Source organism: Delphinapterus leucas, chromosome 4 (assembly GCF_059928025.1).
Source record: "Delphinapterus leucas isolate spDelLeu-1000000601 "Yukka" chromosome 4, BTC_Dleu_Yukka2, whole genome shotgun sequence".
In the NCBI taxonomy this organism is placed as follows: Eukaryota; Metazoa; Chordata; class Mammalia; order Artiodactyla; family Monodontidae; genus Delphinapterus; species Delphinapterus leucas.
In genome coordinates, this window is record NC_143132.1 from 132,680,626 (window position 1) to 132,703,296 (window position 22,671).

The 22,671-nt window shown below is 35.9% G+C and overlaps 1 protein-coding gene across 4 annotated transcripts in view; it reads left to right on the plus strand.

Annotated features, from left to right (window-relative positions):
• Positions 1-22,671, plus strand: part of STAG1 (STAG1 cohesin complex component) — a 441,577-nt gene that overhangs the window by 333,150 nt on the left and 85,756 nt on the right. For all 4 annotated transcript variants that reach the window (XM_089910049.1, XM_022582560.3, XM_089910050.1 and 1 more), the window contains 4 exons: positions 7,264-7,362; positions 7,879-7,958; positions 13,355-13,462; positions 16,412-16,526. In XM_089910049.1, the coding sequence (XP_089766175.1) occupies positions 7,264-7,362; positions 7,879-7,958; positions 13,355-13,462; positions 16,412-16,526 (402 nt within the window). The remainder of the gene's footprint in view (positions 1-7,263; positions 7,363-7,878; positions 7,959-13,354; positions 13,463-16,411; positions 16,527-22,671) is intronic.

Here is a 22,671-nt window from a genome sequence, read left to right on the forward strand (position 1 = left end):
ATCACCATAGAAATGCAAATCAAAACCACAGTGAGATACCACCTCACGCCTGTCAAAATGGATGTCATCAAAAATACCACAAGTAACAAATGTTGTCCAGGATGTGGAGAAAATGAAACCCTTATACACTGTTGGTGGGAATGTAAATTGGTACAGCCACTATGAAAAACGGTATGGAGGTTTCTCAAAAAACTAAAAATAGAACTACCATGTGATGTAGCAATTCTACTCCTAGTTTTATGTCCAAAGAAAACGAAAACACTAATTTGAAAAGACATGTGCATTCCAGTGTTCGTAACAGCATTATCTGCAGTAGCCAAGATATGGAAGAAACCTAAGTGTTCATCAACAGATGAATGGGTAAAGAAGATTTGGTATATATACATTGTATGTGTGTGTGTGTGTATATATATACACACACACACACACATACATACATACATACAATGGAAGATTACTCAACCATATAATAGAATGAAATTTTGCCATTTGCAACAACATGGATAGACTTGGAGGGTATTATGCTTAGTGAAATAAGTCAGACAGAGAAAGACAAATTCTGCATTTTCACCTTATATGTTATATCTAAAAAATGAAATGAATGAATATAACAAAACAAACAGACTTAACAGATATAGGGAACAAACTAGTGGTTACCTGTGGGGAGGACCAGGATAGGGGTAGGGATTAAGAGGTACAAACTACTATGTATAAAACAAGTAAGCTATAAGGATGTACTGTACAACATAGGAAATATAGCCAATATTTTATAACTTTAAATGGTGGGTAAATCTATAAAATACTGAATCAGTATGTTGTACACCTGAAAGTAATAATTATAAACCAACTTAACTTCAATAAAAATTTAAAAATAAAAAAAAGGTCCTTTGCCATGAGTATCTACATAAGTGACATATGTTTTTTTCTTCCCAGGGAGCAAGCTGCTGCCATAGTTCTTTTCCCTATATGGGGGATCCATTAATAGTCCAGTCTTTTAGTTGCCATTTGCCTGACCAGATGACTAAGTCATTGGCAACAGCCCATTTGTTGGTGAAAAATGTATCAAGGAGTGGTAGTAGAGGTGGCTACTATTGGAATGCCCACACCTGATAGTCAAAAGATGGCCATTTACTGGTTCAGATGGTAGCTGCAACCCAGCAGACCTCATCTGCCTTTAGTTTCACAGAGCTGTCAGTAAACCATGCCATAATGTCATCTTTGAATCTTGGGCCTTAGGAATTGCACCTGCTGTGCCTAGGGCCTGGACTTTATCTGGATTTATAGTCAAATTGGTACTTATCATTCTGTCAGTGACTAAGTGCAGCACTGTAGCCACCATGAAATTAGCATTGTAGCCGTGTCGTTAGTATAAGGGATGACTAAAATTTCTGTAGTACTTGAGCTTATTGAAGATCAAGCCCTGCCCTCTGGTAGCATATTACAGAAGAATTTAGGTATCCCTGCAGGAGTACAGTAAAAGTATATTGTAGGCTGTTCAGTGAGAACAAAAATTGGTCATGACCTCATTCTGCAGAGGGATCGAGTAGAAGGCATTAGCCAGATCAGTCAACAGCATACTTGTTTTCCATATGGGTTGCACTGTCTCAGTGATGGTGATAATATCAGAAACTGCTAGGGCAAAAGCTGAAACTTCTACATTTATCCTTTGGTAATCTGTCAACCTCCAAACTCTGGAGGCCTTCCTTACTGGCCTGATTGGGCTGCTTGTATTGTCTCGAATTAACAGAGCGATGTCCTTTTCCCCACCGTAGATACAGTATTTTTGTTGAACAACGCATCATGATTTGGCCAGCTCTGGAGCAGGCTAGGAATGCAGCTGGCCCATTAAGCTTGAATTTGTCCTTGTTGTGGTACATACCGCTTGAGGCAATGGTGGTTTTCAGTGCCGTACACAGCCAAAATGTTAATAATGCCTATTACGTATTCAGTAGTAGGAACCAGGATCATCAGTACCTGAAATGGTCCAAAGAATCTCATCCACAAATACATGTGGACTTGTCTTCCATGGGTAACTACATTCTTCCCAGACCTACTATTTTAATTCTGCCTCTATGGGGACCTGTCATTTGGGCACCAGTATCCAAAGGCCCCATAAAAGTTTAGCTCCCCTCTCCCCTTTTCCCTTCTATCTTGACAGGGGCATAGGGCCTCTGGTCCCCAACGGGGACCCAGAGATCTTGGCCCCATCCCTAACTGTGTTATTCAGCCCTAGATAGTTAAAGTCTGCAGTGCCCCTTCATCAAACAGATGCACCAACCAGGCTGTATGAGACTCCCCTGGCTCCTGTTCATATCCGTCCTTCAGTTTCCATATTTCACTTTCGAAGAAGGACTTCATTTCAACACTTTTGTTTTCAGCAATGCCATAGGTGGTTTTGCATTGAGTGAAACAGGTTTTATTTGAGGCCTGTAAGCCACCTGGATCAGGTAAAATTTCCTGCATGGGACCCCTTTACTTCTCTCAGACATCATTTGTGACCCTTAAGACACCTTGAGAGTTGGGGGGCGTGAAATGGGAGCGCAAAGGTGACCAAGAGCCCAGATTATTGTTTCCCTACACTTTTTAGGACCCATTTCACATTTCCACCCTCATGCATTGCACCAGCTTTTCCCTGTTAACAGAGAGATTATCAATATCCCTATTTATCCCCATATGGCCAGAGGGAGGCCAGCACATCAGTCAGTTCATCACCACCACCCCACCCCCAGAGCCAGCTGCCTAGCCCTTTCATTCTGCCATGCCATGGTGTTTTTTGTTGGCAACTGTATCTCTTGGTAAGGGAGTGTTCCAAGGCTAAGGCCTATTCTTATGGAGCCAAGTGGAGGTCTAAAGACTACATGAACAAGACTCTCTTTCCTAATAGTACATAACAATGTCCCTCTCAAGACTTCTCTTCTCACCAAATGAAAAAGGGGGGGAGGTGTTAAAAGGAAACTTTTGAAGGTGATGAGTATGTTTATTGCCTTGATTATAATCGTACCATGCATGTATGCATATGTCCAAATGCATCAAACAAACGTGAAGTTTTTTGCATGTCAAATATGTCTCAATAAAATTGTCAAAAAATAACAACAAAGACTATCTTCTCTGTACTCCCTTCACCCCACCACATTAAAAAAAAAATCTGCTCCTTGACAGGCCACCTGAATTTGGTTCATTTATTCCCATTGTGGTGTTAACATTATACATAGGCATTTTAATAACAATCAGCATTTTCTTCTAGAAGCATGAAAATTGTCCCTTTAAAATACAACTCATTATGAAATGATGCCATTATGCTATACAATACTTTTTATAGCTCTTAACATTTTTTTCAAAAATAATTTTGCAAAAATGCTGATAGATTAGTGTCTCTGACAAATATGCCCAGCTCCCTCCCTCAACAAATTATTTTATTTTTCTGTGTTTCTTTTTTGTTTGTTTTCTTATTTTTATATTATATAGTTATTCATTCAAAAAATATTTATTGAGCAGCAGCTATGGGTTAGGCACTGTTAAATAACATTCAGATCTGAATAAGATTTTGTGTAATAGCAAAACAACAAAACATTTATGTTTTGTAGTAGAAATACCCTCAGAGTATAGTAGAGCCCCCAAATAGAGAAATTAACAAAAATACAACTGATTTTTCATCTAAGTTATTGTTAGACATTATTATTAAGTTATTTAATTAAGTCCCTGTAATGTACCAAGATTTGGTACATTAAAGAACCAAGATTTGGGAGGAGAAGTAGTTGATTGGGAGGCATCGTTGGACAAGGTGTAGATAAAACTCGACTGATGTCTTTGTTCTACCTATAATTTGCTGTGTGAACTTGAATGGATAGAGTAATTTCATCTTTTCTGGCCTTGTTTTTAAATTTAGAGTTACAAGTAAGGAAACTTCTTACATGCTGTCTTACATCTGGGGTTATGATTTTACTTTGGGTCAGCTGTCTTTAGTCTTTTGCTTATCTGTTGTTGATCTCTTGTGATTATAGATACATATTACATAATACTTTTGTTGGCTTTCCACATCTTGCCTCCAGGAAGACCATATCTTGTGAGCCATCTCCATAGATCCCCATGGGCTGCTCTTCAACATTGCTGCCCATTATAATTATGCCCACCTTGCATCTACTAGTTAGTTGATGCTACCTTCTTTCTGCTGTTCTGTGATCTCATCATCTTCATTGTACTGGAAGCCAAATTCTGTTTGAGTATCTCCTATTGCCAGCTCTAGCCTACAGAATACAGCTGTTATGGAGTTTCTCAGCAATGCCTGTGCCCCCATCACCAGTCTTTTCTTTATTGCCTTGGTAAACAATATTCTCTGGGCCCTCCTGAGGAACATACTCAACTAGTAGGTCTTCTGAGTTTATACAACAGATCCTTTATGGCATGCTTTACTTTACTGTGTTTTAAATGCCTTTCTTCACAGTCTGCCACAACGATTCTCGGATCTCTTATTTCATTAATATGCAACGTTGCTTTTTCCAAGAGTCATCCAGCAATGCGTTAGGCCATTTCCATGGGCCTTAAATCCTGAGGCAAGGGAGAGTGCCCTATATCTAAAAACTCTCTCGTATCCTGTTTGATATTCCCATTTCCAGTCCAGTATCTTCAGCAGACACTCTCTTGGTTCTTACTGGTTCAAGTTGGCCCATTCCTGCAGCACCTATAGCGTATAATCCTTCTCCTCCTTTAGCAGACCCAGCACTTCCCCATTTGGGCTATGCTGAAATTTGACCTTAGCTTGGAGCTACAAGGGAAGGTTAGTATAGAGCATGAGGAGGGCTACTAGCATTGTCCTTAAGGTACTTGCTTCGCTTGAGGTTTCCATATATTCGAGGGGAGGGGTGGGTGGAGGAGGCATGCTACCCTCTAACATGAAACTTATTTGCAGACCCACAAGTTCATGGGAAACTTGGAGTTGAAGGTTATCAGCTGCATCCACCAGTTATTCTTTGAGCTTGCACTTCTTTCCTATATGGCCCTGATTTTGGCGTAGACTTGCCTGGGATGCAAAGTCCCTTAAAGTCTGCCACCCTTAAAATTGAGTCCTGGGTCTGGTCCTCAGTATGTTCAGCTCTTTATCTGCAGGAGATAAGGATCTCATTAAATGTTGCCAGTTGTTGATTTAAACTGGTGATTAATTAGCCTGTCATTTTCTCTGTTTAGCATCTCAGTGACAGCCATAGTCCTTAGTCCATAGTCCTTATAGTTATTAATTACCCTCATCCCTCAAATGCTTGGCATGTTGTACAAGCTAAGTGCACATCTCCATTCACCCGCAAGTGAATTAGCAAATGGCTGCTATTCTGTGTCAGAGACTATTGTTAACTTCATTTACAACCAGAAATTGAGTCCTTCCTCATAGTAGTCCTTCCTTCAAGTGATCCAACCTCAGAATCCCATCATTGAGGTCTGCTTCTTAGGACTACACTTGGTACCAACTGTTCAGGTCACATTCCTTAGAAGCCCAGCCTTAGTCAGAGATTTTTGTGCTAGTGATACATTGAAGTTTGTATTCTCCTGAGAAGCCTCTAAGAAAGTGAGGAATATAGGATTAAGCAGGAGACACACTAACAGAAATGTGGTTTCAGAAGAAATTTTGTCTGAGCATCATTTCAGAAGGAATTTTGAAAAATAAATTGCACCTCAGAGGTTGTACTGTCCTGAGGCAAGGAGAGTGGGCTCTTTTACCCTCCTATATCATTCCCCACTGGCTATGAGCCTCATCCTGAAGGAGGGAAAGGGTGTGGACAGGAGAGGCAAGGTAGAGCATAGGAATCTTTGTACCAGGTGGTTCTTCTCAGCCATGGTCAATTCTCCAGAGAAAGATGCAGGTAAGCGCCATTAGCTGTCAATACAGGAAGAAGCAGGAAGATTAGCCTTGTATATTAGGATTTGGACATCTGGGCGGGGCCTCAACAGCATCTACCAGAGGTACCTCCTATGTGCTAGAGACTTTACCAGCAAGCATTACCTCATTCAGTGGTGTCTCAATCAGCTTTCAAGAGAGTGATTATGCACATCCTTCACTTATATGAGTTCAGTATCATTGGTAGCTTGAAATTGGCCATGGAGGGAGTAATCACATCACAGAAATCTGCAAGTGCAACAATTCAGGGCCCCATCCCCCAGAGCTAGTTGTTAAAACTTTTACCAGCATTCAAATTTTATAACAACCTTATGAAGTCAGTATCATATTTTATAAATGAGAAAACTGAGTATCAGAGTGATTAATATACTTGTCATCTCTCATGTAGCTACTAAGCTATAGAATTGTAAATCTAGCTTTGTCTGGTTCCAAAACTTGGACTCCTACTGTTGCAGCATGTTGCTTTTTTTTTTTTTTTGGCTGCCCTGGGTCTTCATTGGGGCATGCAGGAATCTTTAGTTGGGGCATGTGGACTCTTAGTTGCGGCATGCGGACTCCTAGTTACAGCATGGAGCCTTCTTCGTTGCAGCACGTGGACTCAGTCCCAGCATGCGAACTCTTAGTTGTGGCATGTGGGATATAGTTCCCTGACCAAGGATCGAACCCGGGCCCCCTGCATTGGGAACGTGGAGTCTTACCCACTGGACCACAGGGAAGTCCCCAGCATGTTGCTTTTTGAACACAGAAACTTCGTTCTCTTTTTAATCATTTGAGAGTTGGCTAAATTTCTAGATGACCCGGAATGCACTTTGATCACCAACACCTTCTACTCCAGGTTAATGATTTTATTGTATTTCCCTAGTAAATAGCAGCCCCAGGACACATCACTCTATCATTTTGCCTCTGTTTTTAAACATTCTTCCCTTTATCATGTTTTCTTAACTGCTCTTTCTGGAAAGTAAAAAGTATCCAGTAAATATTTGTGAAATGAATAAATGATGATCCTTTAATATGAAATTAGATTTTTCTACAGGAAGGACAAATTAACATACCCTTCTTTAATTAAAATCATAGGTCAGAAATTCTCTCGAAGTGCCACAGTATAATGTGGGAAGTATTTCATGTTGAACCAGAGTTGATACACATTTGAAAAAGGTGTAGCTTACTCTCAAGTAACTAAGGGATTTTTAATGCATTTTTAATTAAATGTAAGTGCAAATAGAATTGCTTGGTTCCACCTTATGTTGAATTACAATATGAAGTAAATTGAATGATTAAGCTGAAAATGACTTTAGTCTTCATATAGACTTGAAAATCTTTTCAACTTTTGTGGCATAGAATTGACTGCTTCTGTTGTGTTTTTGTTTGTATTTCTGAAGCAAGGAGAAGTCAGGCTGAAGTGTTTGAAAGCTCTACAAAGTCTGTATACCAATAGAGAATTATTCCCCAAATTGGAGCTATTCACTAACCGATTCAAGGTAAGAATGCTTAGCGTATTTTCTTTTTCACTTTAAAAATGCTCATTTTAGCTAGTTTAGCAAATGACATTACCATAACAAGTGTTTAGGTCATATTCTTTACTGCATATTCTTTAAATGAACCTGTATTAAATAGATGAATCTCTGCTTTACAAAAGATATTACCAACATGAGTTCTTATTCATTACCTTCAATAGAAGGCTCACCTGCTTAAAATAAGCTTTTTTTCATAGACAGCTTTTTTATAGTTATATTAATTTTGCAAGGTAAGGTTTGTCTCTGTTAGAGAATGCCAGTTGATGAAAAAGATTTTATATTATAAACATTTATAACACCTCCTGGTGTGTGCATAGGACTATGATAATATGGTTTCAATAGTAAAGCTTTCCATTTAATCTAATCATCATTAGACTAATCAATCATTAGTCTTCCATGAACTCCCCCAAAGACATTACCTCAGATCTGTCTCCACTTACTTTCTGTTCATGGTTGGTTTGATGTATAACTTTTCTTCAGGATCGCATTGTATCAATGACACTTGATAAGGAATATGATGTTGCTGTGGAAGCTATTCGATTGGTTACTCTGATACTTCAGTAAGTATAATATTTTAATTTAATCTGCTAATATATTAATTTTTTTTCCAGCATTATTGATGTACTTCGCATATATAACCCTAATATATATTCTTATCACTTTAGGTTTTACTTTCACATTTTAAGGTTAGGTTTGAAACAAAATGTTTTGTTTTCTCTTTGTTTTTTATTTTGAATATTGTCTATTTTCTTTACATAAAAGTTCTTTTATGCAGTATCAGAGAAGTAACATACTTCTGTTTAAAGAGAGAGAAGGCTTCAAAGGGATAGGTTTTTCAAATAGGCTTCTTTGGAACGGTATAGAAGTAGGAGAAAGGAAATAAGGCATTTAAATTGTGTCATTAATATGATAGAGATTTTAAAATAAGAATAGTTAGTTTCATCTATAGAGCTTTGACTAAAAACTAGGAAGAATCTATGTGAGAGAATGCAAGTGCCGGCAAAGTCATTACAAATCCTCCCCTCCCCGCTTTGTGAGGCTATATCTGTCATACACCAAACATCATGTATGCCAGGGTCTGTTGTTGTTTTGATCTCTTTTTACCTCTTTCTGCTCTACTAACATATTCTTTGTTATTGTGGCTTTATACTCTAGTATATGTTGTATGTTATAAATATGGCCTCTTAGTGGTTTGTTCCTTCTTCTTTGCCTTTCTTTTTAAAATCCACTTAGCTACTTGTGGATTTGTTTTTTCTTCTTTATGAATTTTTAAAGTACTTTTGTCTAATTCCTCAGAAACTTTGGTTGGGAGTTTAAATATTAGAACTCCATTTAGGGACTTCCCTGGCGGTCCAGTGGTTAAGACTCCATGCTTCCATTGCAGGGGGCACGGGTTCGATCCCTGGTTGGGGCACCTAAGATCCCATAGGCTGCACAGCATGGCCAAAACAAAGAACTGCATTTAATTTTATGAAAAATTTAGGAGAGAATGGAATTTTTTACAATTATGTATTGTTTATACATAAAAATGATGTATTGCTTTATTTAGATCTCATTAGGTCTTTTATATAAGGTTTACATTTTTTCCTAGAGGTATTGTACATTATTTACTAGGGTAATTCTTAAATACTGTATGTTTTTATTGTTATTTGATTAGTATTTAGTGTTAAAAATATTTTCTACTTAGTTATTGCTAAGGCAAGGAAACATTTAATTTTTATGTTGGTCTTTTATGTGCAGCCTATTAGAACTTTTATCCATGTTGACGGTTTGATTGTATTGAATTTACTACGTAGATTATTATATGATCTGCAAACAATTTCAGTTCTGTCTTCTCCTTTTCTAACCTTAAAACTTTTGTTTCATTCTCTTGTCTACTTCCATTAGCCAGGACTTTGAACACTATGAAAGTATCACTGATAGTGGATTTTTTTTGTTCTTGTTCTAGGAAGGCATCTAAAGTTATTTCTGAGATAGGTTTTTGATATGATAGAAGTTCTTTTGTATTCTCAGTTTTCTGGGATTTTCCTTTCATACATTGTTGAGCCTGAATAAAATTGGTAGATTTGTCTAATGGTAATTTACACCCATGCATTTCTAGAATAAATCCTGTTTGAACATGACATATTTGTTTTCATTGTATTTTGCTTAAATGCAATGTTATATTTAATATCCTATTTAGGATTTTCACATCTGTGTTGTGTGTAAATTTGACATAATTTTTTCTGTTCCTTACCCAACTTTGAAATCAAGATATATATTGTTTGTAAAATATCTTAAGTAGTTGCTCACCCTTTTTCTGTTCTGAAATAAATTTGCTATGACAGATTAATTCCTCCTTGAAATTTTGAGAGAATTCTTTTGTTAAAGCCATGTCAGTTTTAAGTTTCTTTTGAGAGAAAGGTCTTTGATTACCATTTCTACTTCTTCAGTGGTTATCCATCTAAGTTAACCTTTATTTCCTCTTGTAATAATTTTGGCTTTTCATATGATTTTTATAGTATATCAGCTTTATCACAGTTTTCAACTTTATTATTTGATAGCTTATGATATTTTTATTCATAAAACTTTATTATTTCTTTTGTTATTTACATCATTCGTTTTATTTGTATCCTCTTCTTGATCAGTCACGGCAGAGGTTTGTCCATCCTACTGTTCGTTTCAAAGAACTAGCTTCTTTTAGCTATTTCTTTCTTGTTTTTGAACAATCGTATTTAAAGTAACAAATATACCTTTAAGTACTACTTTACTAGTCTCCTAAAAATTTGGACATAGAATATTTTCATAGACAATCAATGATAAGTATTTTGATTACCTTTATGATTTTCAGTTTAAATCAAAATTATTCAGTAGTAATTTTTGTTCTCCCTAGATCAGATTGTTTAAAGCTGTTCTTTCTATTTCATTGTATTATTTGAGAATGTGTTCTGAGTACTTTGGTCAATTTTCTGAATTTTCTAAGTATGTTTAGAAACAATACATATCTGTGTTGTGTATATAGTTATTTATATTTATTACTTTGAATTTATTTAGTGTCATTCAAATTATCTATACCTTTGCTTATTTTTGTCTACTTTTTCAGAAGGATGTGTTAAAGTCTTGAACTACTATTGTTCACTTGTCTTTCCTTTTCGGTGGTTGCTTGGTATACTTCAGAGTATATAGATCAGTACCTCTCTATTCATGATTTGTACATCTTCTGATAATATTCACTTTATCCTTACATCTCATTCTTCCTTGTCATTTATGAAGAATTTTTTCCTTTTCAATTCTATTTTAAATTATTATGCCCCCTAGTTATAGTTTACTTGTAAATTTCACAAGCTTATCAATGTCTTTCCCTTGAACAAAAAATACCCACATTCCAACCACTTGTATTTTTCATCGGAATTGTCTAGAGTTTAAAATCTATTGTTAAGGATTACTCTTTTACCCTTTTTTGGGTTTTTTTGCTTCCTTTTTTTATTTAGTTTCAGTAATTGCTCATTTAGACAAGAGTAAACTTTGCTTTGATATTACTTCTTCCCTTACTTCCAAGGAAGAGTAATTCTCTCATAGACTCCTCCAGTATTGTCTTTTCAGGCTAGTTTACTTCCTTAAAGAGTATTTTCAAACCGTCTAAGACCTTGTTTGGCTAAAAAAAATCATACTTTCATCATGAATTTAGAAAATGGTTTGGCTAGTTTCAAAAGTCTATTTTTAAGGTTTTTTTCTATGTTTTCATTGGAGGAAATAAGGGCACATCATGTCTTATATAAAAGTATAGTTATGGCCCTCCAGCTGTGTCAGATGACCTAATAATTCATTAGGTACATTGGTCCTTTTATGGATTCCTCAGAGAGCTCTCCCTTTTGCAGGAGAGGGAGATGTCATCCTGGAACCCACAGAAGTCCTTAGGATGGACCTCCAAGTGAGGGTCCTTGGCTTCCCACAGGAAGGAATTCCGGAGTGAACCATAGTAAAGGGAAAGCAAGTTTATTTAGAGAGATACACATTCCATAGGCAGAATGAGGTCTGTCTCAGAAGGCAAGAGTGGCTCCAGGCCACAGGGTCTTCTGGGAAGGTGAGATCTGCCCAGGGGCATGGGGTCATAGGTTTTTATGGGTTAAGTAATTTCATAGGTTGAGTGGGAGGAATATTCTTGCTATTTTGGTGAAGGGTGGGGATTTCCCAAGAATTGGACCACTGCCTACTTTTTGACCTTTTATGGTCCTCCTCGGAACTGTCATGGTGTAAGAGGGAGTGATTTTTAGTATTTCAATGAAGGTATAATTAGCTAAAGGTCAGTGACCCAACTATTCTCAAAGCCACCTTGGTTTGAGCTGGTTCTAGCCTATCTTAGCATCCCAACAGCTGCTCCCCTTCTTCATTATCTAGCATTTTGTGTCCTGTCCCTTTCCCTCCTGTCTCATCCCCACTCTAGGTATTTATGACAATGGGAAGTTCCCCAGAGTGGACAGTGCCTCCTCTGGCTATTTACTGTGTGACTCAGCGCCTGACTTTCAGGTTTCCTCTGTTTGAGTTGCTTGCCCTTTAGGTGGTCTTGTTGGGCAAAATGTCTTTTAAAACTATCCAGGCTGGCTCCCTTTAAGTATTCCATATCTGGCCTAAAGGAAACATGGAAGAAGTATGGATTTCTACTCATTATGTTGCTCAATCTCCTAATGTCTACTTATATATTATTTCGGTGATAAATGAGCTAAGGTTCCCAAAACTAACTCTCCAGTCTCTTATAGCATTGCATGAAATGATCTGGCCTTATTTTTCTTGGCTTGTGGACTCTCTACCAGAACTTCCCCAAAACAACAAGTTAAGTCACCTTTAACATCCTGTTATACCATCTTTAAATTCTTTTTCTCTGCATCTGTTAATTCTTCTTTTGGTATAGATTACTTTCCTTTCACTTATGAGCTTAGATTACTGAGATATCTTGTTAAATTTTTTTTCCTGTGAGTTTAACTTTATCCTGAGGGTATTAGCTAATTGAGTTGATGATATACATGTAATTAAGTGAAGAGGTTAAAACTTAGGCCTTGTTGAGAGGGGGAAAAAAGTGTACTTTAAAAAATGCTTCTGTCTGTCTCCCATCCTTGATATTCAGCTCTTTTTCATTCAGAACTAAAGTTTCTCCCTTATACTATGATGCAGCTACCTTATTCTGCTGCAAAGGTCATTCTAATTTATATTTGTCAGATCCCTCGTTCTCCTCCTAACCTCTAGGCATCTCCAGAGAATGAATTTATACCCCTACATCTTGTCAAGAACCTGTATAGCTCAAGAATTCTGTAGTCATCTAGTCATTAATCTATAACCCTGTCAGACATTTTTAATCATGTTAATAATCAGGAAATAGATGTTCCCTCTTTGGGAAAAAAAATACTTAAAGATACATTCCAGCAAACCAAGAAAAGGTTCAAACTTTAAGAATACATGAATAGAAAGGTGGGAAATTTGTGTTAATAGAGGAGTGGTTATGACTAGTGAATCCATTTTACATAGAAAGAAGACTAAATAGTATTGTAAATATTGTGATAAACTATAATTTAAAATAGACAATTCTGGAAAGAGTTACATAGTACAATAATAATTTAACTCTGTAAAACAGGGGCAAATATATGACCAGTGCCTATTAACAAAAATCTTATGCACATTTAAAGAAACTGAGCTAAACTGGGCTAATATATATCCCAAGGTACTAATACTCATTGTCCATAGGTGTGTATGGGAAGAAATGTGGACATTTTATTTTCTTGTGTTATCTGTATTTTCTGAATTTTATATAATAATTAAGTGTCTTTTATAGTTAAAGAGAAATATTATTTTCAAAGTCAGACTAAAAAGAGAGGAAAATAAAGTCAGCATGCTTGAGCTTTTATAAAGAACCTTACAAAATGTTAATCAAGGTAGAACTGACAGTAAATATTTTTGGCTCAGTGTTACTTTCTGAATTTTTCAGTGGAAGTGAAGAAGCTCTTTCCAATGAAGACTGTGAAAATGTTTACCACTTGGTATACTCAGCACATCGCCCTGTTGCTGTGGCAGCTGGAGAATTCCTTCACAAAAAGTGAGTTAATTCTCTTTGAAACCAGGTTCCACTTTCATATGTTGTTTTGTCGTTGTTTTACAGTTAATGAAAGAAAGTAATAGTGACTGAAAACAGTGCTAGAAGTGACCATTGCCCCAAGTTCTGGGGGTTATAATATTCTCACACCTACGTGCACATCATGAATCACATCCCTGAGAATGATGTCCCTTGTGATATATTCCTTTGGCCTGAAATCTAAAAGGATGGTTCTCAGCTAGTCAGCTTAGGCGTGTGAGTGGAGAAAGGAGAAGTGCTTGAAGTTTATAAAGACTCCCCTAAGTAACTGATATTTTATTTCACCAAATTTTTTTCCCCTTTAAAATTCTGAGTTCTCATCTTCTCAACATTGGTAATTTAAATATCCTCAAAACGCCTCCCAAATTTTCATTTTTCTCCATTCTGTCAGGATGAGGATTATTTTAATCAGTAATCCATAATGATGCTAAAAATTATATATGCAGTTACAGTTTAAAAGCAAAATCTCATCTATTTTTTTGACAAAGCATAGCGCTAGTGAGAGTTTATGAATATAATTAAACATTCTTATGAAATATATTTTTGATCATGGTCTACTGTATATGTTACATAATTTATTAGTAGATTAATTCATTCTTAAAATGTAAACATATTCTTGGGCAAGGGGACGTTTTGCTTTGTTTTTGTTTTTGTTCATAGATTTAACTTAGTGACTTTGACAGGTGAACCCAGAAGTCCATTACATGTTGTGATTTGTAATTATGCTAAGCACAGATGTAAATCATGCACTTGGCAACTGTTGTACATGGATGATTAACTTTGATAATGAGCAGGCCTGGCCCTCCATCCAGCATCAGCAGCTCAGTGCTGCAGCCACAAACTGCTCTTAACTTAATGGTACCTCTCAAAGTGAGAAAAAGTTGTTTCTATGTGAAAAATCTTTAAGAAGGAAGCTGGCTAATAGGGCATGCTGGTAATGAAAGTGAGGAAGAAAGTCAGAATTTTTAGGCATGACTTTTAAAATAAGATATTGACTTTGCCAGTGACTCTGACATCATTGGCTAATAAAGAATAATGCTATTTCCATATTTATCTTGAGGTGTTGTCTATCACAAATATCAAGGGTATACTGTAGTCTTCCCTTCCTTTTTTATTGTATTCTAGTAATAAATTCTACTCTATTCTCTACTTAACTTTTCAAAAAGCTTTGTGTTTTTTTAGAAAGAATTATTGCTTCTATAGTTTCAAAGAAAAGATAGACTAAAAAGGCTGGTCAGCTACAGAATAGAGGCCATAAACTGGCAGCACTGTAATCAGAAAGAGCCTTTGGATATATTTAATTTTATTTGTATTGTGTTTTTGTAAGGTTGAAACACTTGCTAAAGAATTTTAAATTATAATATTTTACGTAAAAATTGACAAATGTAAGCTGCCATTATTTTTTATTTCTTTGTGGAAAGGAAGTCAATTCCTATGCAAATGAAAGCTTCACTTCATAAGCTTGTTTTATGCCCCTGCCCTGAAAATATTCAGTTTGAGAACTTTTGATTCTTAATGATCTCTTTCAGCATTTTCCCACCATTTAATATTGTGATCTGTTAAAATCTTAACAAGTAAACTGTAGACTAGCCCCAGAATTCCACGATAAAGTTTAAAAAAAAAAAAAAATGTGTGCATGCACATAGACTTAGTCTGTTTTTTAGTCTAGTGTATTAAGCTATACCAAGCATCCAAAAAACGGTAAAATGTATCTGAAATGAATGTTTTAATGTCATTGAAAATTCTACATTTTAATATTAGAAAAATTAAGCTAATTACTCAGTGCCTTATATACAGTGAATGCAGTTATTTAAATTTGTACATTTTAGTGTAAAGGACCCTCATATTTTCCATTTGCCCCCCACCTCTGAAAGCCACCCAAATAAGCTTTCTCTTAAACCAGTCTGATAGCTGTGCAGATATAGCTTCAAGATAATACTCTAGTCTTCTATACCCCCGCCATATACTTTCCCCTTCCCTCCAAAAATACTGTTTCTCAATACTCATTTTCTGCTTGAAATTGGTTTATATTTTATGTCACATGAAGTTTTTCTTATTTTATTCAATTATTTAGCCTTTCATCTGAGAGGCCTACTATGACTTCCATGTCTAAACTAGCACTCTATATTCCTATTCCTAGACCGTTGTATTTCCTTGTAACACCTGAGGTGGTATATATTGATCTACTGTTTATCTCCAACCACTAGAGTGAGAGCTCAATGAGAATAGGGATTTTTTCTTTGTTCAGTATTCCTGGAGCAATACCTGGGAGTAAGGCACCTTGAGTAGTCCTTAAGTTTTGTTAGAATAAGTCTCCTTAGCAAATTAAAATTTTCAAGTCATTTCTTTGCCATATTCTAGAAGTTTTGCCACTAAGTAGTATTTTTATAAATTTAATGTTTCTTTCATTTTACTCAATACTGTTGGGTTGTTGAATACTGTTTCTAGGTAATAGGTTAGTAAACAGAAGATAGTGGAAGAAGTAAATCATGATTAAAAGTCTGAATTTTTACCATTATTGCTGGAGCCTTTGGTTAAATTCTATAATTACATGACTGTAAAATGGATATTTAAGAAAATAGAACTCTATTTAAAATTACATACTTTAGTATCTGTCATAGAGAATAAAAAGTTTATGTTTTTCATAAAGATTTGAACATTGATTAGCCATCAGTAAAAAAAGCTTTCTTTTACACTTTATGTATAGTTGAACTGTATGAAATTGTTTAGATCTAACCACTTTTTTGACCTATAAAAACATCAGTTACATACTTGTGTTGAAACAAATCAGTAACCTGATCTCTAATACTGTTTTCTTCTTTTAACACTGAAATAATTTATACATTGAAGGAAAAGACTAAAATTCATATCCATGTAAATTTGTAAAGTTCTTGTTTTGTTACTTATTTCCAGGCTATTTAGCAGACATGACCCACAAGCAGAAGAAGCATTAGCAAAGAGGAGGGGGAGGAACAGTCCAAATGGGAACCTTATTAGGATGCTGGTTCTTTTCTTTCTTGAAAGTGAGGTAAATTTTTAACATAATTCTTTATTTTGTTTTTGTTTTAACATTAGATTACATTTTAAATAAAATTGTTTAATTCATTGTAATTAACAATATTTTTTAATCAAATGAAGACAAGCCTGTTTCTTACAAATCTGACTCCATGGATATTTTCTTTGTCTTTTTTTTTTTTTTTTCTGGTTGTTTTTTGGCTGTGCCATGTGACTTGTGGGACCTTAGTTCCCCAACCGGGGATTGAACCAGGGTCCACGGCAGTGAAAGCCTGCATCCTAACCACTGGGACCACCAAGGAATTCCCTGCCTCCATGGATTTGATTTTATGATTATGGAATCAGTACTCTACCTTTTGTGGGAATATGTATGCAGGTGTGGATTAACACTGAATATAGGCTAGCAATTTTTAAAATTTTATAGTATTGCATTGTAATACTACATACTTTTTATTGTTGCTTTTTTTTGTCTTGAATTTTTGCCCATGCCTTTTAAATTATATTATTTAGGGAATTCCCTGGCAGTTCTGTGGTTAGGACTCTGTGGTTTCACTGCCGAAGGCCCAGGTTCAATCCCTGGTCAGGGAACTAAAATCCTGCAAGCTGTGTGGCATGGCCAAAAAAAAAAAAACCACATTATATTATTTAAACAGTTCATGAACATTGTCAGGCTATTAAAACCATTAGTTTTATCTTGTTTGAAAATTATGTTATTTAAGGAGAAAGAAAAATATGAATTTAGATGTAAATTAGTAGTTGTACAAATCCACAGTAGTAATTCCATGTGACATTTCCATGTCAGTTTATCAATTAAACAGTTAACATCCATAACATATTATCTATCTAAATCTGTTTGCGCAAGTGAACTTTGTTTTGCCCACTTAAATGTTCTTTGATATTAGAACTGTATTTCCTACTGCTGGTATGACATTGGGGGAATGGCAAACTAAGCCTAAAGACCCCCTGAATGAACAAACTTGTTGGCTTATAAGTGACTGGGAACAGAGCTGCAAAAAGGGTGGCGAAAATCTGGAAATCTAGGACCCTGAACTTTACTTGGGGAAAGAGTATTTTTGGTTTGTATTGGAATGTCCAGGAAGAAGAAAAACTTGAGACTGTATGCTCAAGTTTGAAAGTGCTGGAGAAACCCTGTAGGAATGAGGAATAGAGAGACAAACAGGCAGTCTATAAGAAAATTAAAATCAGAGAGAGATGTAAGAACTTAGTGGAAAGAGTGGCGTTCGGGCAAAGCAAAGCCAGAAAAGTGGTAAAGTGGTGAAGGAATTCCCGGTATCTTTTAAGTGAGTTGGGAACAGATAGAGAAAGAATAAAGTCAGAAACAAAACCAGTTGGAGAGTTGCTTTTGAGTAAAGGACGTGTTTAAGAATTTAAGAACAGTGTTTTAAATGTGTATACAGATTACGTGGGATCTTCTTAAAATGCCAGTTCTGATTCAGTAGCTCTGGGTTGGGGTCTGAGATGCTACCTTTCTAGCAAGCTCCTAGGTGATGTTTATGCTTCTGGACCAGAAGTCCAGGGACCACACTTTCCATAGTAAGGGTTTAAAGCATTATTTTCTTAACAAAGCAAGTGTGGATATATTATGGAGTAAAATACAGATGTTTGTGAATGTTTAAGGTAAAACACTAAGTACTTAATAAATATCACACTTGTGGTAGACGATTCAAATTAAATCTTTAGCCCTTTAGGCTTTAAAGAAATGGGATTAAAAGTATTTTGCAACAATCAAGTCATATTTAAAAATTTGACTTTAACAGCAACAGTAATTTCAAAATTTGATAGGGATGAGACACATATATACTATTTAAACTGCTGAAAAGTTTAGGGAATATGATGATCAGGCTACTTTAAGTTGATTATTAATTGAAAGAAAATGTTTTAGATCTCTGAAAGCCCAAGGACTTTACTTTTTGATATATTAAAATCCATAAGTAGTTAGTTTTACACAGTTTCATCTTCTATATAAAGCAATAATTTGTGATGTGTATTACTGCTCTGTATTTCAAATGGTACTGCTGTTTCATGTGTTTGCTGCTGTTTACTAAAGTGTTACAAGAACATTAAAATATATTTCCCAGTTCTCCTCTGTGGCATTCTTGTCAGCTGCAAAAACAACTGCAAGTCATACTTAAGGGTTTCTTGTGTACACCTGGAGCTGAATGCTTATTAAAGCCATATTCTTACAATACGGTGGGATTCTGATTGTCTTATTCTGAATTCCTCTTGTTTTACTGTAATGTGTGTTTCAGTAATATTTTAGACTCATAAAAAGTTGAATTGAAAGAGACCTTAGAAATCATAAAGTAGAATAAGTCCAGCTTATAGATGATTACTGATCAGTTAACTAGAATTAACTGAATTGAAAATCATTCCTATTCCTTTGTTTTACTAGGATGTTAAATAGTAACATTTTAGTAATAGGATTCTAAAATGTTGAATTGAGAGAGGTTTGTAGTCCATGGACTAGTAGTCCTCTTTTATATGGGAATTATAGGTGAAATGATGGAGATTAAGAGATCTGCCTAAACTAGTTTTTCTTTCCTTTTTAGTAGTCATTGGTTTCAAGTGAAAAAATACCTTGTGTATTTGGGATACATGCCATATAGTAGGATAAATGGTACTTGCATGTGATGAGTCCATATTTCCCTATATGTAGTGTGACCATAATACTTCCTGTACAAACTGTGATGCTTTTCCGAGTGACAAGGATGCTATTAATAATTATTCCAAGGCACTAATCATAACCCAGAACATTTCTGGACAATCTAGAAGTATGGTAACTGTCCTTCTAGGCATATGGAATGATGAGGTGCATTATGACAGTAATTTAAGACAGAAAGTTAGCAGACATATTATTGATATAACCAGGAAATTTCCCCAGAGTATTAACTTTTGGGGGTTCTTTTTTAATATGTTCTTCAAGCTTCACCAATAACTGGCTCTGCTTCTGCAGAGAATAAAAGCCAATATAACAGTATTTAGAAATTTTAGGCTTAATAATTTGGAATGGTTATTTGCACTGTAAATGATTTTCCATAAAAGGAATAAATATAAGATTCCATTATACAGTGAACTCCTTTAGTGTATTTAACTATTCGACAGAGAAGTGAGCAGGACAGAAAAAACATGAGGTAAAATATTTATGAGCAACCTTGAAGCCAATTAAAGATAAATGGTAACACACCCAGAAAATTGTAAATAAAGTCACCAGGAAAATGAGATTAGTTTGTTATATATGGGATTAGAGGACACCCTATAAAATAAATTATACTTAGATATAGCAAGGTAAAGTTCACCTAGACAATAAATATAATTTTAATTTATGTTATATAATTTATACATAAATTTTAATATAATTCTGATTATCTGTTTGCTGTACAATGACTCTTTCTCCATTAATGAGCTACCTTTTTTGTTCATCTAATTCCCAAGGAGTACAAAGAATGCTTGCAAATGCCTGATTTTCATGCTGCTTTTATGAAATTATGTTACGAAAAACTGCGTTTAGAAAGTAAGCTTTTGTGTTGTTGTTAGGGTTCCAGATCCTTTTTTTTAAAAAAATAAATTTATTTATTTGTTTCTTTATGGCTGCATTGTGCGTTCGTTGCTGCCGCAGGCTTTCTCTAGTTGCATTTAGCAGGGGCTTCTCTTGTCGCGGAGCACGGGCTCCAGGCACAAGGTCTTCAGTAGTTGTGGCGCACGGGCTTAGTTGCGCCGTGGCATGTGGGAGCTTCCCAAACCAGGTCTCGAACCCGTGTCGCCTGCATGGGAGGGCGGATCCTTTTTTTTTTTTAACATCTTTATTGGGGTATAATTGCTTTACAATGTTGTGTTCGTTTCTGCTGTATAACAAAGTGAATCAGCTATAAATATACATATATCCCCATATCCCCTCCCTCTTGCATCTCCCTCCCACCTTCCCTATCGCACACCTCTAGGTGGTGACAAAGCGTGGAGCTGATCTCCCTGTGCTATGCAGCTGCTTCCCACTAACTATCTGTTTTACATTTGGTAGTGTATATATGTCCATGCCACTCTCTCACTTCGTCCCAGCTTACCATTTCCCCACCCCGTGTCCTCAAGTCCATTCTCTGCGTCTGCGTCTTTATTCCTGTCCTGCCCCTAGGTTCTTCAGACCCTTTTTTTTTTTTAATTCCATATATATATATATATATGTGTGTGTTAGCATATGGTATTTGTTTTTCTCTTTCTGACTTATTTCACTCTGTATGACAGACTCTAAGTCCATCCACCTCACTACAAATAACGCAATTTCATTTCCTTTTTATGGCTGAGTAATATTTGATTGTATATATGGGCAACATCTTCTTTATCCATTCATCTGTCAATGGACACTTAGGTTGCTTCCATGTCCTGGCTATGGTAAATAGTGCTGCAGTGAACAATGTGGTACATGACTCTTTTCAAGTTATGGTTTTCTCAGGGTATATGCCCAGTAGTGGGATTGCTGGGTCATATGGTAGTTCTATTTTTAGTTTTTTAAGGAACCTCCATACTGTTCTCCATAGTGGCTGAACCAATTCACATTCCCACCAGCAGTGCAAGAGTGTTCCCTTTTCTCCACACCCTCTCCAGCATTTATTGTTTCTAGATTTTTTGATGATGGCCATTCTGACTGGTGTAAGATGATATCTCTTTGTAGTTTTGATTTTCATTTCTCTAATGATTAATGATGTTGAGCATTCTTTCACGTGTTTGTTGGCCATGTGTATATCTTCTTTGGAGAAATGTCTGTTTAGGTCTTCTGCCCATTTTTGGATTGGGTTGTTTGTTTTTTTGTTATTGAGCTGCATGAGCTGCTTGTAAAATTTGGAGATTAATCCTTTGTCAGTTGCTTCATTTGCAAATATTTTCTCCCATTCTGAGGGTTGTCTTTTGGTCTTGTTTATGGTTTCCTTTGCTGTGCAAAAGCTTTGAAGTTTCATTAGGTCCCATTTGTTTATTTTTGTTTTTATTTCCATTTTTCTAGGAGGTGGGTCAAAAAGGATCTTGCTGTGATTTATGTCATAGAGTGTTCTGCCTATGTTTTCCTCTAAGAGTTTGATAGTGTCTGGCCTTACATTTAGGTCTTTAATCCATTTTGAGTTTATTTTTGTGTATGGTGTTAGGGAGTGTTCTAATTTCATTCTTTTACATGTAGCTGTCCAGTTTCCTAGCGCCACTTATTGAAGAGGCTGTCTTTTCTCCATTGTATATTGTTGCCTCCTTTATCAAAGAGAAGATGACCATATGTGCATGGGTTTATTTCTGGGCTTTCTATCCTGTTCCATTGATCTATCTTTCTGTTTTTGTGCCAATACCATACTGTCTTGATTACTGTAGCTTTGTAGTATAGTCTGAAGTCAGGGAGCCTGATTCCTCTAGCTCCATTTTTCTTTCTGAAGATTGCTTTGGCTATTTGGGGTCTTTTGTGTTTCCATATAAATTGTGAAATTTTTTATCCAGTTCTGTTCAAAAATGCCATTGATAGTTTAATAAGAGTTGCATTGAATCTGTAGATTGCTTTCGGTAGTGTAGTCATTTGCACCATGTTGATTCTTCCAATCCAAGACCATGGTGTATCTCTCCATCTATTTGTATCATCTTTAATTTCTTCCATCAGTGTCTTACAGTTTTCTACAAACAGGTCTTTTGTCTCCTTAGCTAGGTTTATTCCTAAGTATTTTATTCTTTTTGAGCAGTTCCTTAATTTCTCTTTCAGATTTTTCATCATTGTTGTGTAGGAATGCAAGAGACTTCTGTGCATTAATTTTGTATCCCGCTACTTTACCAAATTCATTGATTAGCTCTAGTAGTTTTCTGGTAGCATCTTTAGGATTCTCTATGTGTAGTATCATGTTATCTGCAAACAGTGACAGTTTTACTTTTCTTTTCTGATTTGGGTTCCTTTTATATCTTTTTCTTCTCTGATTGCTGTGGTTAAAACTTCCAAAACTATGTTGGATAATAGTGGTGAGAGTGTGCAGCCTTGTCTTGTTCCCGATCTTAGTGGAAATGGTTTCAGTTTTTCACCATTGAGGACGATGTTGGCTGTGGGTTTGTCATATATGGCCTTTATTATGTGGAGATAAGTTCCCTCTCTGCCTACTTTCTAGAGAGTTTTTATCATAAATGGC